Here is an 18,529-nt window from a genome sequence, read left to right as displayed (position 1 = left end):
CCTCAAACCGAGCAATAGGAAGAGGCATGGGTAGGCACTTTCCTCCCTCATACTGAATGGGAGCTCCTCAGACAACACTGGACAAACCCACGGTGGGCCATGGGGATCTACTGGGGGCCCCACTAATGATAAACAGCTAAGGGAAGTGCTCTCCTTCCCTGGAAGCCCTGAAATGTCCCTCCCCCCGCTCCCAGGAATTTAATAGGGAGGCCGCAGCAAGAGGGACCTCCACCCAAACAAATGGCCCAGCCCAAGAAGACTTGGTCCCTGTGGGCCTGAGACTCTCCACCTCTGCCCAGAGACTGGGGGCAACAGCGATATGGATCTCATCATGGCTCCAATGGATTAAGCGGATCTCAATAAGCACTTGACCTGGGAAGCATTCTTTGTTCCCCACGGTTAGGGGAGAACGCCATCACAAGATGGCCTGGCTTAGGAAAACTCTTGCCTGAGGACCCCCTCCCGCACAGAGAGACACCCATCATCCTGACCCAAGGAAACCCTTTCCACTCCACAAGTAGCATGAGGAGGGATGAGTGGGAGACCCGGTAGGAGCAGATAAACCGAGCAGACTAAAATATCACCACAAACGCTGTGAAATGAAACTGTCATTTGGAAGCATGGCCCACAGAAGTAAGCCGGGACCTGCATGTAATCCTACACAGGGTGACTACCTACTAAAAATAAAAGATTTAAATAGAACACAGCATCGACTAATATATTAGGCAAAGTGTCCAGGATACGATAGGAAATCGCCCATCATCTCAGGAACTGAGAAAATCACAACTTGAATGAGAAAAGAGATTTCGCGGACACCAATATGTATACGAATTAGACGTTGGAACCATCTGGCGAGGATTTTAAAGAAGGCATCATAAAAATCCTTCAACAATCACACGTTCTCTTCACACAAGTGAAAAACAAGAAAACCTGAATGAGGAAACAGAAGTTAATGAAAAAGAACCAAATGGAAATTACAGAACTGAAAAACACAATTGCAGAAATAAACAATTCGTGAGCTGGGAGAGTAGAGATGACAGAGGTTAGAAAAGGTGAATTTGAGGGCAGATCAAGAGTTTACACAATATGAACAACAGAAAGAATACGGACATATATAAATTACACGTGTGTATGTGTGATTGTATAATAAGCTTATGTAATTTACATAGTCATATGTATATATGTACAGATATATGTAATACATTATATATATGTCTATATATAAAAATTTATTCCCTATAAATCATGGACTTACAGGTACAATTTCAAACTATATAAGGGCACCCGGGTGGCTCAGTTGGTTGAGTGTCCGACTCTTGGTTTCGCCTCAGGTCGCGATCTCACAGTTCGTGGAACTGAGCCCTGCACCGGGCTCTGTGCTGAGAGTAGCGCTTGCTTGGGATTCTCTCTCTCCCTCCTCCCTTCCCCTGCTTGTGCTCTTTCTCTCTCTCTCAAAATAAACAAATACACATTCATTTTTTTTTAACTTTTTAAATTAACTTTTTAAAATTTTTATTAGAGAAAAAAACCAGACAATCTTTGTGATCTAGGCCAAGGCCCAGAGTTCTTAGACGTGAGACCAAAAGCACAATCCGTAACGGGAAAAGCTGCTAACTTTGGACTTCCGCAAAATTAGAATTCTTTTGTTCGCCAAAGCCCGCGCAAAGAGGAGGGAGAGATACGCTGGGTACTGGGAGAACATGCTTGCAAGCGACCTATCTCACCAAGGAGTGGCACCTAGAATATATAAAGAATTCTCAAATCTCAGCAGTAAGACGAAACCAAACAAAAACAACTAGCTAATGAGAATATGGGCAAAAGACAGACACAGATACGAACGGATGACGTAGAGACGGTAAGTGGGAAGTAAACACTGGAAAGGATTAGCCATCGGGGAACTGCAAATCATGCAGTGGGCTATCACTGGACACCCACCAGAAGAGCTGAAACGGAAACGGCGACAATATGAAAGCTGGTGAGGACGTGGAGAAAGGGGACCACTAGCACGTTGCTGGGAAGAATGTAAAACATGGTTGTCATGCTGGGAAACCGTTTAGCAGGTTGTTTGCTGTTTGGGGGGTTATTTTTTAGAGAGCGCGTGCGAGCGGGGAGAGGGGCAGAGGGGGAGAGAGAGAGAGTGAGAGAGAGAGAGAGAGAGAGAGAGAGAATCTTAAGCAGGCTTCATGCCCAGAGGCCGACACAGGGCTGGAGCTCATAACCCTGGGATCATGACTTGAGCCTAAATCAAGAGAAGGATGCTCAGCCGTCTGAACCACCCAGGCACCCTAGCGGTTTTTTGTAAAACCAAACACACAATTCACAGGCAGATGGTTAAATATACTATGGTACATCCATAGCATGATCTATTATTCATTCAGCAGCGGAAAGGAGCAAACTCCTGATACACACAACTTGAGTGAATCTCGAGGATACAATGCTGAGTGAAAGAAAAGTCATTCCCAAAAGGGTAACAAAGTGTATGCTTGCGTTTACAAAAAAATATTCTACACCGGCAACATGTTAGAAGTGAAAAGCAGATTAGTGGTTGGCAGCAGTTAGAGATAGGGCTGGGGGTGGGGGTTGCGAGGAACTGTTCACTGTATCGATTGAGGAGGCAGACGCACAAACTTACACATATGACAAAACTATACAGCAGTAAACATCTATACACACAAATACGGGTACAGGTAAAACTGGGGAGGGGCGCCTGGGTGGCTCAGCTGGTTGAGCATCTGACTCCTGATGTTGGCGCAGGTCATGATCTCACAGTCTGTGAGACTGTGTCCCGTATCAGGCTCCATGCCGAGCACGGAACCTGCTTAAGATTCTCTGACTCCCCCTCTCTCTGCCCCTTCCCCGCTCACAAGTGCGCATGCTACGCTCTCCTCTCTCCCCCAAAAATAAAACAAGTAAAACTGGGGAAATCTGAAGAATACTGGTGAGTTTCATCAGCGTCAAAATCCCATTTATGATACTGTACCGGGACTTTGCAAAACGTTACCCTTTAGGGGAAAATTGGGTGGGGTGTACTTGAGATCTTTCTAAATTCTTTCTGAAAACCGCATGCGAATCTATAACCATTTCAATAAAAAATTTAAGAAGACAGAATGTATAATGCCAGATTAACATAAGTGCAAAGTGAAAGCAGAGAATAAATATAAGCCGAATTTTGTGTTAAGGAAAAGTCAAAAGTCATTTATTCTTTTGACTTAAATATTCAGACAGATATCATTTTAACTACGTATTTCATAAAAGTCAAAATCAGTACAAGGATTATAACAAAAAGAGCCACCTTTATATTGAATTTAAAAGATAAAGCATATAAAACAATCTGTATAGCAAAAGACAGAAAACAAAGGACATGGCTTAAAATCAAAAAGAATAATATAGGCCCATCGAACTGTGAACAAACACCCGTTATAAAAGGATTGCCAAGGGATTAAGGACAAATTCTATTAAATTTGTCTATTAAAAGACAAATTCTCTCTGGCCCATAAAAACCAATCTGACACCATGAGTCTTTTAAAGAGAAGGCTACCTAAAAAGAATTTTTTGAAGGAAGAGGATGGATAAGGATATACCCAGTCACAACAATAAAATGAAAATGAGATGAGTTTGGTATTAATATCAGAAGAGGAGCATTTAAGACAAAAATGGTGGATGGGCCAAGAAGGCTCCCTGTAGGTATAAATGGTGATAACGGGTCCATACTGGGATTGCCACATTTTAATTTGCTGACTAGCTTTCCCTCTAGAATAACACCTGTGCCTGTCCCCTTCTCACTACCTCAGCTGCTGCCACCCTAGTACAAGCTATCAGCCTGTCGCTTGACTCCTGAAATAATTCCCTCACTTCCCATTTCCGTTCCAGCCCCCGACAACCCTAGGCAGCGGTAGTTTGCATGTAAACCAAATCATGCCACTGTATTGCTTAAAACACTCCGGTGAGTACTTTTCTACATAAAATTATATCCAAACTCCTTGTCTGGCTGGGACCTGAGACAAAGAGTTCTTCCCTCAGTGTCAATTCATGCTTCCTTAATAGCAACAGGCTCCTCGATTTTCAAATCGGGGAACATGGCTGTCCAGAGGAAAGACTACATTTCCCGACATCCCTTGCTGCTGGGCGTGGCAACACGGCCATCTCCAGGCCAACCACGTGACTAACTTCCCACCAATAGGACATAAGTAGAAGGGAGGTGGGCAACTTCTTGAAAGACTTGGGCTCCCCTTTGCCTTCCGTTGCTTTCGGGTGGCCGAAATGCAGATGGGGACAGAAGCCATGTGGGTAGGGCGACACCCTGGCGCTTCGGGGCAATGAACCAGCTGGAGGCTGAGCAGTACCGTACCAGGCCCGAGCGCTGTGCGGAACAGGAGCACGTGGCCACAGACTTACGTCCGAGTGTCTGCGCCGCTGTGAGGTCATCTCGGTCATCTTCCTCTGAACCTATGTCCCCACACAGGGCCTGTGATGTCCCACAAGAGCTGGTCTCCGCCACATCTTCAACCTCATCTCCTACCATCCTCCCCTTGCCTGCCAAACTCGAGTCAAGCTTGTCCCACCTCAGGGCCCTAGCAATGGCCGTCGCCTCCCCCTGGCGAGCACTGTGCCCAGAGCTCGACAAGCGAGAGCTTTCTCTCGATGTAGGGCTCAGCCCAAATGCCCCGTCCTCCTCACCTTCTCTTCACACGCTGTTGAAAGTTGTAGAGTAGGCACCCTGACTGCCCCCTGCGGTAGTATCCTGTTGTATGTATGTCACAGAACTGAATATTAGGAGGTGAGTATCTGTTATTGAGTGTCTATCTCTCCCTGCCCCTTACACTAGAATATCAGTTCCACAAGAGCAAGACACTCATCTACTGTCCACGGCTATATCCGTGCTGGCCCAACAATTAGCCTCTCAGTTAGCATTTGTTGAACGGGTCAACCGACCAAAGAATGAACGGCAATATCAAACACACACCACACCACACACCCCACAGAGAAAATGAAACAGCACTGAGATCCTCAACGCCATCAGTCTAAGACAGACTGAGTAGATACAAAATAGACCAGGCCATTCAAGATTTTCACGTGAGAGTATATAGTTCTATTGCCTACAAACTGAGGGTAGTCTCTGCAATTACCAAATCGCGTTTACGTGAAGTGAACACATACTGAGCCACATTAAATGGGCACAATGAATAGTATAAGAAGAGATTACATAAGCAGTATTCTATGGCTGCCATGTAATAATAAAATGAGAAACTAATAACAAATTATTAAATGAAGTATCCACTAATATTCTTTGAACAACTGTTGAGTGACGAAAGGCATTAACTACGATTACAGACCATACAGTAAATGATAAGACTATCTCAGCATGGTGATAAAGCTATACTAATAGAAAAATTCATATCCAAGTTCTTTCATTCATAAAGAGAAACTAAATAAAATAATCCTTGAACACAGATCTGATAAATAATAACAGTAAGGAGGGAAAGCAGAGAGGAAATGAAGATAAAAGTTATAAAGACCTGAATAGAAAACAGGAAAACGATCCTATTAATTAAATAAAAGCGTTTCTTAAAAAAAAAAAAAATCAATGAAATAGATAACTTTATGACATACATTAATTAAAAGTAAGAAAAGTAAAAATTACAATTAAGAGAAGCTACAACAGGGGCGCCTGGGTGGCTCAGTTGGTTAGCGTCTAACTTCGGTTCAGGTCATGATCTCGTAGACAGGGAGTTCGAGCCCTGTGTCGGGCTCTGTGCTGACAGCTCAGAGCCTGAGGCCTGCTTTAGATTCTGTGTCTCCCTCTCTCTCTGCCCCTCCACCGCTCGCACTCTGTCTCTCTCTAAGATAAACACACATTAAAAAATTTCTTTAATAAATAAAATATAACATTAAAAAAAAACCAAACAGAAGCTATAACACTACACTTGTGGTGAGCACGGCCTACCGTATAGAAATGTCAAATCACTTTGTTGTAGGCCTGAAACTAATGTAACATTGTGTGTCAACTCTGGTCAGATAAAGAATTGTTGTTTTAATTTTTAAAAAGAGGTACAAATTTCCATTTATAAAATAAATAAGTACTAGGGATATAATGTATAACATAATACCTATAGTTAACTCTGCTGTATGGCGTATTTGAAAGTTATTAAGAGAGTAGATTCTGAGCATTCTCATCACGTGGAAAAATATTTTTCTTTTTTTGTATGGCAGATGTCAAACTTATTTTGGTAATTAATTCACGACATACGTAAGCCAAATCATTGTGATGTATGTCTTTAATTGATACAGTGCTCTATGGCAATTATTTCTCAATAAAACTGGTCAATAAGAGAAAAAGAGAGAAGCTATAATAATGGTAAGAAGGTGCTTTTGAAGAAAGTTTTAGGGCACCTGGGTGGCTCAGTCAGTTAAGTGTCCGACTTTGGCTCAGGTCATGATCTCGCGGTTCGTGGATTCGAGCCCCATGTCAGGCTCTGTGCTGACAGCTCAGAGCCTGAAGCCTGTGTCAGATTCTGTGTCTCCCTTTCTCTCTGCTCCTCCCCGACTCGGGCTCTGTCTCTCTCTCTCAAAAATAAAATAAACATTAAAAAATTAAAAAAAGAGAAAGTTTTAAACAATTGTGTGTACAAGCCTATGCTCATAAGTTAAGTCATTTTGAGGACCTGGAAACTTCCTTAAGACAACATAAATTTTCAAAATAGACTAAGGAACAATCAAATGTTATAATCAAAGAAATATCTCAAAAAAAAAAAAAGAAAGAAAAAAAACAAAAACCCAAGCAGTTTTATGGACTAGCCTGCTCAGATTTAAGATCTTAAATAAATCTATACCATATGGAACTTATTGCCAAAAACAACAACAACAACAACAAAATGACTGAAACTGGACAAATTGATTTTATCATGCTAGAACAATTGTTTCAAAACCTAATAAAGACACTTATAGTTCTGTATAAACGACAGGCTGCTCTTATTGATAAATATGGATGAAGAAATCACAATTGGTGTCAACTCAAATTTTAAAATTTCATTACAAAGTCAAATTACATTAAGAAAATGACCTACCATGACAGCAAATGTTAATCTTAGGAGTGTAAACATTGTTTACTGTTGGGAACTTATTAATCGTTATATCATATCAATAAGCTAAACACGGATACTCACGTGCTCCTATAATGAGAGATTCGAAGGACATTTGCTAAAAGCTATCATATATTCATATTAAATAAACCGTTGGTAAGTACGACACATCAACATCGAATCTCACCCTCCTCATGTATAACTAATCGTCAGGTTTCAGTCAATATATGTGGGACTAAAATAGACAGTGTCAGATAGGGGAAACAGAATTGCGGCAATGTAGAGACAGAGTCACATACAGAACGGAAGAAAATCAACTGAAAAGCACATGACCACTAACGAGAGAATCCGGTAAGGAAGCCAGATAAAAGTCAAAATTCCAAACCCACAATACCGGCAGAAAGTGGTGAGAGACATACAATGACCACATCAAACGCTTATTCAGAATAGCAAAAGTAGAAAAAAAAAAAAAATACACGGTTGTACCTCAACAAGAACGTGTGGGGACTACGACCCAGAGCCCCAAGGGGCGGGAGCTCGGTGAGAAGGGCCCACGCACCAGTCGGCAGGTGGCTGAGATCTTTTCTTTCCACCTCCCTGACCAAGCGACCCTCAGAAACTCTGTCTTATGGCAACAAGATCTCTGGAACTGTGGTCAGAAAGTGTCTCCAGCGAACACCGGATGATCCCACTTATATGAGAAATGCAAGAGTCAGACTCATAGAAACAATAGAACGTGGTTGCCAAGGGCTACTTAGCAAGGGTTTGAAAAATTATTTTCAATTTTTTTTTCCTGAGCGTAAAAACGTGCTGGGGTGGGCAACAGTCAGCCTTGAGTTTTGGGTAGGGGGGCCACCATGCAGAGGCTTCCATGAGTTCTTCCTCCCCGGGGCTGGTGGCTAAAATTCTGATGATATGCCTTCATACTCTCGTATCAATTTTTGTGCCTTGTTCACCATGACAATGGGCACATATGTTAGAAACTCCAATCATCTTTTGCCATTGAGAACACTTGTTTTATAATACGATTTTGTTCACTTGAGGTCTTGGTAATTTCACCGACAAATAACAGAACAGATCATACAGCCTAATGTAGAAACTTCAGGAAATAGAAACAAAGATAAAGAAAAAATCACATTCACCTTGATTCCAACCCATAATAACTAATATCGTCGGGAAGATTGCGTTTTCTCCAGTGTTTGTCCATGAATATAAATGGATGGCTAACAGATGTAGAAACGCAATGTAATTATCCTGCATATGCAATCTCTACGGACTGTAACATGGAAATATTATTTCAAATAATCGTATAACGCTCCGTCTTTGTAAGCGCCTCTTCTACCTCTCCGACTAATTTCAGACGACAGAGTCTTAGACATAGAATTATTTTTAATTATAGGGTTTCACGTTTGAAGCGTTGTAGCTAAGTATCACCAGAGAGTTTTCGGGCAAGTTGTACAATTTACATTTCCACCAGCAGCATACGAGCGTGTCCATTTCATCCAACTCTTGACTGCACTGGGTATTATCCTAGTTTGATTCTTTTCCAATCTGATAGGTGAAAGCTATTGCCCAATTACTATTTTACATTTCTTAGATTTCTAGTGAGGGTGAACTGCTTTGACCTGTATATTGAAAATACTGACCAATTACTGCTCCTTATTCCATTGCTCTACCGTCAAGAGGTTTTCACATTGCTGTCGCAATGTTCTTCACATATGCTTTATTCTGTCAGTTACCATATTTTTTCCTTTTTTCGTTTTTAAATATTCTTTCAAATTTAATTTTTAAATATTTTAAAATTTTTAAATATTCAATTTAATATTTAATATTAAATTTAAAAATTTAAATTTTTCAATATTCTTTCAAATTTAATAGCTTAATACTTTTATTTACGATTCTTCCATTGGTTTAATGCTTAGAAAGGCATGTCCTGGAGGCACCTGGGTGGTTCAATCGGTTAAACGTCCGACTTCGGCTCAGGTCGTGATCTTGCAATTCATGAGTTCGAGCCCCACGTCGGGCTCTGTGCTGACAGCTCCGAGCCTGGAGCCTGCTTCGGATTCTGTGTAATCCTGCCTCTCTGCCCCTCCCCTGCTCACACTCTGTCTGTCTGTCTCTCAAAAATAAACATTAAAAAATTAAAAAAAAAAAAGGCATGTCCTACTAGAAAACTAGTTACTATTGACATGTAATTTACCACCTTTTAAAACAGCTGAAACTTACAGACTAACAACCAATTACATTTATAAATATGGATAAATAAAAGAAAACCCGGGGCGCCTGGGTGGCTCAGTTGGTTGAGCGTCCGACTTCGGCTCAGGTCATGATCTCACGGCCCCTGAGTTCGAGCCCCGCATCGGGCGCTGTGCTGACCGCTCAGAGCCTGCAGCCTGTTTCAGATTCTGTGTCTCCCTCTCTCTCTGCCCCTCCCCTGTTCATGCTCTGTCTCTCTCTGTCTCAAAAATAAATAAACGTTAAAAAAAAATTTTTTTTTTAATAAATAAATAAATAAATAAAAGAAAACCCCAAACTACCAAGGTCTGACTCAGACCAGTAAGCTGGACCAGATGCCTGTCCCACATACCCGGCTCCCCAAAATCTCAGTGGCTCAATGTTTTTCAAATCTGAGCGAGCATCAGGGTCACCTGAAGGGTTTACTGAAACCCAGGCTGCTGGACGCCCTCCCCCTGCCCCCCTGCCCCCCTGCCCCCACACCCCGCGTTTCTGATTTAGTGTTTCTGGGGTGGGGCCCAGGCATTCGAATTTCTAACAAGCCCCAGGTGATGCCTGTGTTGCCGGTTCGGGAACCACACTTCAAGACCCACTGCTGATGCTAATGTTTTCCATACTCCACACTTCACAAGTCAAATCGCTTTGGGGATTCAGGCACTTGCTGTCAATCTAACGGCCTCGTGATGGGCATCACTCCTGAAAGCTGTTGTGGTTCTGTTCAATGATGAAGATCTGGGGAGCAGCAGTTTTGGATCTGATAGAGTGGCAAGTTGACAAAATATTGGGGAAAGAAGGAGACTGTTGGTGCCAGATTTGACACGGGGAAAGACTCCGCTTGCTGGAACGCAATTTATCCTTAACGTTAAAAAAGGAAAGATCTTGGCGTTTTCTAGGTCGTGGCCCCATGTAACAAATGCCTCACGGGATCAGCTATGATTTCTCCTGTTTTTCCATTTGCTTGCCCTGCAAGTTTGACCAACGGTCCACCTCACGGGACTGATAATCTCCAGTGTTACGGATGAAAACGATGTAGATATTGAACAGATTCTTGACTAGCTAGGAACCGCATTTTCTTTCCTTTGTTTTCCTTTTTCTGATTGCACAATTAATGCAGGCCCACTGCTGAGATTTTTGGAAAGCACAGAAAGATGGGATCACTCATCATCCTACCACACATGACAAATCGCTGTGAATGTTCTGATGTATTTCTTTCCCGTACTTTTATGCACAACAGATCTGGATCATAATGTAGCTGTACATAGTGCTTTCTTCATAGGTCGTGAGCATAGAACATCAAGTGCTCTCAACTGCCTGTGAGTCAAGAATTTTAAGCACAGCTCCTTGCTCGTCTTAGCCATGGCCCTGGGGCCAGCACATAAATGTCCCCAGCAAAAGCCTGGGACCTGGGCTGGAGAGGACTGGCCTCTGCATCAGAGCATAGGTCAGCGACCAGGACTCCGGGGCCATAGCGGAAACGGAGAGCCAGGGAAGACAGGAGACCAGAGAAAGGATTTGGAATGGAGGGACAGAGGCCAAGCCTGGAGAGATTCCTGGGGAGCAGCTGCAGGTACTTTACTACATCTGTTGTGTATTATTCTACCAGATGGGGAGGAGTGGACAGCTAGAAAGGAAGCCGCACAGGCCTCAGGTTGGAGAAGTTGGCGTGGCAGCCGCTGATCTGGACCATATCTGGGAATGGGTGTCCCATGCACTCTTATGTTAGGGTAACTTACAGTGTCCTGAACATTGCACACAGCCGTGAGATAAACCAGCTATGATAACGACCGGCTTGCATATGCATGAGTAAGGCTCAGGATGTTCAGGCAAGATTCTCGAGCCATGCATAAAAACCAGGGCCCCCGCATGAGTTTCCTGTTTCTTGACCTCCAGCCTCGGACGCGTTCCCACATACCCAGAGGCATCCAGGGAACAGATTCATTTGCTTAAATATTTATGTGTTTTATTTCTTAAAACAGAGAGTCTAAACCAGTGAAGTCTTGATGAATCCAGTCTGGTTGGGACACAATAAAAAACTGATAGTGAAGGAGCCTTAGGTGTTTTACCTGCACCTTCCGGTAAGACCCACAAATGGCTCAGCTCTCCCAGCCAATGCGGGACTCATTTCTCTCTTTCTTCAGAGGGAGAAGAGTTTAACAGAAGTGGTGGCTGGACCCTGGGGCCGAGAGAGCTAGTTGATTTCCTAGGATCCTTGCCATGATCCTCGCCATTGTATGCTTTCTGCAAACTCACTGCAGAACAGTTCTGCACAGCACCGGTGGTCGAGGGGGAGAAAAAGATAAAGGGCTGCCCTTAGTGACTCAGGAGTGGGGCTCTGTCCCCTGCCACCAGGGGCCATCTCCTGTATTGAAGACTCCTCTTCTCGGGTACAAGTGGAGTCATGTTTGAGGACCCCACTTCCCGGCAGGTGCCATCCACCCGAAACACTGAGCAATGAAAACCATCCCCGGTCCCGAGTCCCATCACCTTTCAGCCCCACCCCTCCCTCCTCTCCACTGTCAACACCCACCAAGTCCTAACGCTGACTTCAAACACCATTTCGCATTTCCTCCCCAAGTAAATCACTGCAGGAACAGCAAACACACAGAAACCTGATGAATGAAGGGTAAGAACACAATAAAAATTTCCATCAGTTATTATCTACTTAAGAGAGAGGCTCTGAACTGGCTGCCAAGAAACCTGTGAGCCTCATACCCAGAAGGCTGAGGACCCTGGAAAGGCAGAGATGCTGGGGTATGGCTCTCAGACCGTCCTCCTTGGGAAGGAGGCTGTGTTAGTAGCCAATTACATCCCCCTTCACGGATACCAGTTTCCTGCAAGGAGCCAGGGGCTCATAACTTTTGGGATGAGTACCAATGGATAAATAGCTGTTGCTGCAGAATCCCGGTTGATTTTATGTTACTCTTGGCACTGTGGGCCTGGACGGTGAGAAAGAAGCCCAGGAGGACAGATTTAATTAGCAAGATGAGCTGAGCCTAGTGCCTGCTACGATCGCTTCTCAGAATGCAGAGCCATGGTCACAGTTTTCCTCTGGGGTAGGAAGAAACCAAAGCCTGGGGAAAATGAAAGGCCATGGTGGCAATGTCGGATCAGAAGATAAGCCAATTACAGAATCTTTACCCTTGGTGGTAGCCAGTCTCCAAGATGCACCCCCCCCCCCCCCCCCCCCCCCCCCCCCCCTGCCGCTGACAGTGACCATGGCCTCTGGGTATTCGCCAAGTGTTCCACTCCCACAGTGACTAGGGATGCACTGTGTAACCAAGATATCGGTTCTGGACATCCCAGAAACGATGGAGTTTGACTTCCAGGAGTAGGTCATAAATGACACCGTTGCCTCTGCCTTATACTCTCTTGGGTCCTTTGTTTGGAGGGAAGCCAGCTGCCGTATCACGAAGACACTCAGGCAGCACTCTGGACAGGTCCAGGCCTCCTCCCGACAGCCACCGTCACCTTGCCACCCACATGGCTGAGCCACCTTGAAGCACTTCCGCCAGCCCCGGTCAAGCCTTCGAATGATCACAGCGCCAGCTGGCCTGTTGACCGCAACCGCGGGAGACGCTGAGCTGGAACCACTCTTGCCGATTCCCGACCCTCAGAAACCACGTGAGATTGTATACGTGCACTGTTGTTTTGTGTCACAATCTCTGGTGTCACCATCTATATTTTGTAGCAAATAGATCACTCATACGCCCCTGCCAAGTATACTATCCTATCTGTTTCCACAAGAAGCTGACTTGGTCCCTGGTGGGAAGCCTTGTCAGAGTGTCTTTTTTTTTTTTTAATTTTTTTTTTAACGTTTATTTTTGAGACAGAGAGAGACAGAGCATGAACGGGGGAGGGTCAGAGAGAGGGAGACACAGAATCCGAAACAGGCTCCAGGCCCCGAGCTGTCAGCACACAGCCCGACGCGGCGCTGGAACCCACGGACCGCGAGATCGTGACCTGAGCCGAAGTCGGCCGCTTAACCGACTGAGCCACCCAGGCGCCCCCAGAGTGTCTTAAGTGAACGAACTTCTCTGTGCTAGAGTGTCTGCACCTCCTGATATCAATATCCCCTGCCAGAGGCGGAAAGCTGCCGTTCCGGTACTCTTCGACATCCGCCTCAAACACTGTAGCAAAGTAAACACATGCTTATACACACGCATATGCAAACGTTCACACACACAGAGCTTTCTTTTAAGCCTGAAAAAACCACTCGAGCACTGGGAAAATGAACGTTTTTCCAGGAAGGACCGGATGCTCTAGATGTTTTAAGTGCCATTTATTCATGCTGTCTCTGCATAGACAGATGGAGGGGGGCAGTGTGGGAGGGTACAGCTGACTACTGAGAATTGATAGATGTCTCTGTTCTCCTTTGCTAGTCACAAAATTCTGAGCTGTGTGAGGACCAGCAGGTGAGGAAAGCCACTGTCACTGAGCCCGTGCATTCCTGCATTCATTTAAATATTTCAGAATGGAATTTCTCCCCCTTTACACACTTTTCCCCACCCTGTTTATCTCCCTGGGTGAGGAGGAGGGTCTTTAAGAAGACAAACACACAGAGACTTTGTGAGCATAATGGCATGTCCGGATTATGGTAGAGGCAGTCAGGATACAGAGGGAAATATTGCCTTGCTGTGTAGACGCTCTACTATGAAGAACCTGGGAGACACGAGGCCTCTACTCAAGGTACAGATTAAGAACCTGGAGCTCCTTGCCCTCCAGAATGGAGGCTCAGAGCCTAGAAGGCTACCGGGGGACACGAAGGCAGAGGCAAAGGGTAGAGAGAGCACTCAGAGTGGGGAACAAAGCAGAGCAGAGAAGAAGGGAAATCAGGCAGAGAAGGAGAACGTTCGTCCAGAGCGAATCTGCAGGGGCTGAAACATGGCCTGCTGGCAAACCATGTTCCCCCACCTTCGTAACTAGGTATTCATTTTTTATTTCTGTCAAGGGCCTCTACCTGTCTGTCCTTCCAAGTGTTGAGTCATATCTGAAGGCTTACATCAGCGGTGAAATATTCTCACCACATGGCAAGTAGAACCATGGAGGTCCTTCTCTAGGGAGAGTCAGCACTGATCATAACCACAGGCTGGGGAGTCAATGTGGGGATGCGGTTCTCGTGCCTCACTCCCCTGGATGTCCTCCAGAACCAGGTCCTGTCTCTGTGCTCATCTTCATTTGTGCAACCTCTCTTGGTGAGCTCATCCTTGCCTATGATTTCACCCACCAGCTCTGATGAATAACAAATCTGGCTCCTCGTCTGCCATCCATCCCCGACCGTAGCTCCGTGTGGACCTGCCCCCCTCTCTTGGTTGTCTGACCCTCCTTGCACTCAACAGGTCCAGCTGAGAATTCAGTTCCACACAAAGACTTCTTTTCTCCATGACCTTATCCCTGACCTTGGGACCATCTCAAGACTTCTCGGTGCTCGGGTCCCAAAGCCATTCTGCCGGCGGGGCCTGAGGTCTTTCCCTTCAAACTACACCTTCGTTATGGACAATGACTATCCTAGGCTCACTGCCTCCACTCTAATCAAACACATCGTGACCAGCCTGGAATGCTCTTTTTACTTCTTTGTCTCTTACGTCCTGCCACATTTCAAAGTTTTCATTTCCTAAAGCCTTATCTGACCCCTCAAGACCACATTTGTCTCCTTTCTAGAACTTCTATTCATCCTATTCAAAAATTGGTTATTGAAGGTCTATGGTATACAATGTGTGAGGTGCTGAGGGCACGAAGAGTGAAGTACCAGGCTTCAAGGAGATTAGACTAGTAACCATCACACCAAACATCTCTCCTTTGTTTTCTCTCTCTTAATTGTGTTTCCCCAGCCAAATTCTTAAAGATCCAGGACTATGTCTTAAATGTCTTTTGTGAACCCCACGGTGACAGACTATAGGGCATAACATATTCATATCAAGTGCTTGTTCATTATATGCAAGATGGGTGGCAGAAAAAGACAAGAGATACATGTTGACTGCCGTGTTTTCCTAGATTAGAGAATTATCTCTGGTTAAGACAAAAAAAGCACATCAAGAAATTAAAGAAACCAGACTGTATTGGAGTAGTGTTTTACAAGTCTAACCAACAATTCAATGTCATTTGACAAATTATTTGATTCGGAGCTTAGTAGTAGTTGATAACCCCTTCCCAAATTCCATAATCATGAACTGATCGTCACATATTATGATTAAAGAACTAATACGAAAATGATTTGTAGCATTTTAATAATTTAAAGGCAGATGTTTGAAATGTCCGAAGAGATTTTACAAGATAGAAGTAAGAGCAAATTGAGAAGCAGCGAACACAAATTCTCAGATAAAATCATTCTGTGCTAGCAAGGACAAGGGAACTGATAGGATCTAAACACATGAGGCAATCCTGCCATCCACTCTGCAAGGTCCCTTGGAACCAGGGACAACACAGGGCTCAGGCAATACCAATGATGTCCTTTCTATGTGTCCCCAGGAAACAATTTTTTGTGAATCACAAGTGGAGGAATATCATTTCCCCCAAATGTCAAACCGTTTCTAAGAAAAAAATTGGGAGATATTTCACTCGTCTAAATTTTAAGTGAGTATAGTTTTGATTCTTTGAGGACTGGTATGGACCTCTACTTATAGACATCCAGTCCAAGGAACACATGTCACTCCATCCCAGAAGAGATCTTCACATGCTGAACAGAAGCTCAAGAATTCAGATTCAAAAGTTAGTCCCCGGCACATGTTTACTGTCAAATTTCATCTTTAAAAAAAAATGCGTACTCACCTGCCAGAATATGCTGTCTATTGTGTTTCCGAGAAAACCATCGCGACCTTCGGAAGACACGAGTTTGGGGCCAAGAATTGTCATGAATTCATCAAAGTCCACCTGGCCATCCCCTGGAAGGAGAAAATAGAAATATGAGTTGAAAAGTAGTTGAAACTGACCCACTGTCCCCAATGAAATAAACATCACCATGCTTTTCTTCTTGGCATGACCTCAGTCAATGAAGAGTTGAGAGCATTACTGAAAACTGTCCAGCTGTACATGATAGAAATTTCAGCTTTATCCTCGTCGCCCACATATAAATTTAGAGATCAAGTCTTTCCCTTCTTCCATACCTGTGCCTGCTCGATCTTCCTTGTCCATTCAATCGCCAGTCCCCTTCTGAAGATTGTGGTAGGAAAACGTTTCCAAGAATTAACGTTCCCAGTTATAATTATGTTACTATTGAGATGGCTGTCTGCCCTCACACTCTTACCTCCACACCGTCTCCCATACAGTTCTCAGTTTACACCCCCTCAAAGCATAAATGATCATGCTTTTTAAACATCAGTGGCATCTTTTTTTTTAACATTTATTTTTGAGAGAGAGAGAGAAAGAAAGACAGAATGTGAGGGAGGGAGGGGCACAGAAAGAGGGAGACACAGAATCTGAAGCCGACTCCAGGCTCTGAGCTGTCAGCACAGAGCCCGACGTGGGGCTCAAACTCACAAACCATGAGATCACGACCCGAGCCGAAGTTGGATGTTTAACCGACTGAGCCACCCAGGCACCCCAGCATCAGTGGTTTCCTTATCTTTGGCAAAGAACACAGTATGGCATTCAGGTCCCACTATCCCTTTCGTTGCCTTTTGTTCCCCACCCCTACACAAAATGCCATGCTCTCTCAGAACTTCATGCCCCTGTACATGCTGTTCCCTCTACCCAGGATGCCGTCTCCCCACTGGTCTACCCGATGAATGTCAACTCATTCTCTAAGACGGAGCTTAAATATCAGGTTCTCTTTTTGTTTTTCTTTCTGACCCTCATCTCACTGGACAGAGTTGGCCAAACTCGATCTATCATAGGCCCTATCAGTCCATGTCCCACTCACTGGTTTGCATACCTATTTCCCACCTGCATCGTGAGCCCTGCAAGGTCACGGACCCAGTCTGAAACTTCTTTGCGTATTCCACATGATGGCGGGTACTCAGTATGTACTTACAGAGTGAATGAATATCTCTTACTTGTTTTTTCTTTGCTCAGTTCAGCATCTTTCATGCGAGATCTGACACTGTCCACCAAAGGGGGGACTTGAGCCAACTTAGACAAAAGCAGGCCTTCGAGGTATTGTCTGAGCCCCAGTGACTCATCAGTGTGGCATTCTGTGCCCTTAGAACTGCTCAAGGGGGCGTCTCCACCAAGAGCTCTCCACATGTTAGCCCAGCTGGTGCAGACGGCCCAGGTGTCTGCACACAAGTTTGGCAAAGTGCAGACGCATCAATCCATTCCCAGAGTGCAATCACCTTCAAAGAGTCCTCGTTCAAAACCTATTTCAAAGAGCTGAGCAGATGTCATCGTCAAGATGCCAATAATTCCGAAAAAGAAGTCCAGAAACAGATCGCGGTGTAGATAAAACACCCTAGGGGGTAAGGGAGAGTCAGTGGGAAAGGAAAGATTTAGTACCAAATGGATAGGACAGTCACTGGGCTACTGGAGGAAACTGATTTCCTTCTCACGGTGCAACACGACAGAGGCATCTAAAATTCCGCCCTTACTGGTCATCGTGAGAAGGCTAATTCAAGCAACGATGAGTTACCATCTTACCTTTCAAATTAGCAAAGGCTTCTAGAATGCTGGCAGAGATACAGAGAAGAGATGGGCTGTCTTATGCCTTCCTGGTACACTCATCCTGGGTACTGGATACTGACTGACAGTATTTTAGATGCTGTAACATGCTGATTCCTTTTGATCTAATAACTTCACTTTTTAAAGAGAAATACAAGGCAAGGAAACTATCTTAAATGCAGACCAGTATATTTGCCCCCAGATAGTCCTCCAGTATTTGTGAAAGTGGGAAATTGGAAGCGTAGGAAAAGAAGGGCCCAGTCTTCCCGGCAATCACACTGAGCTAGCTCCACGTGGCTCCAAGTCTCAGACAGAGGCACACTCGTTATCCAACTGCGTTGACCCTCTGCTCACCCTGAGTCACCCTTGCTTGTCTGGTGCCAGATGGCCAAAAAATCTCAGACTAGAATATGCATTCTCTATAGGTATGGTATCACCCTTGATGAGATGAAAATTGATTCCTAGGAGAGAATCTTAGATATTACAATGGTTTGTGACCCTCTTAGGGTCTTAGTACATAAGCAGATATACAAATCATCTGTGCTATTAATATCCCATGGGGTAAGGCACTAGGGGAACAAATGTCTTAAAAGTCTCCTTGTAGTGGGGTGACTCTGAAGAAGGAG

General features: G+C 44.5%; 1 protein-coding gene across 1 annotated transcript in view; it reads right to left on the bottom strand.

Annotated features, from left to right (window-relative positions):
• CALN1 (calneuron 1) overlaps positions 1-18,529 on the bottom strand; it is a 270,634-nt gene that overhangs the window by 169,520 nt on the left and 82,585 nt on the right. Inside the window, exon 3 of the mRNA XM_049639377.1 lies at positions 16,080-16,192. Within this exon, the coding sequence (XP_049495334.1) occupies positions 16,080-16,192 (113 nt within the window). The remainder of the gene's footprint in view (positions 1-16,079; positions 16,193-18,529) is intronic.

The sequence above is a fragment of the Panthera uncia genome, chromosome E3 (assembly GCF_023721935.1).
Source record: "Panthera uncia isolate 11264 chromosome E3, Puncia_PCG_1.0, whole genome shotgun sequence".
In the NCBI taxonomy this organism is placed as follows: Eukaryota; Metazoa; Chordata; class Mammalia; order Carnivora; family Felidae; genus Panthera; species Panthera uncia.
This window is presented reverse-complemented; position numbering and strand designations above follow the sequence as displayed.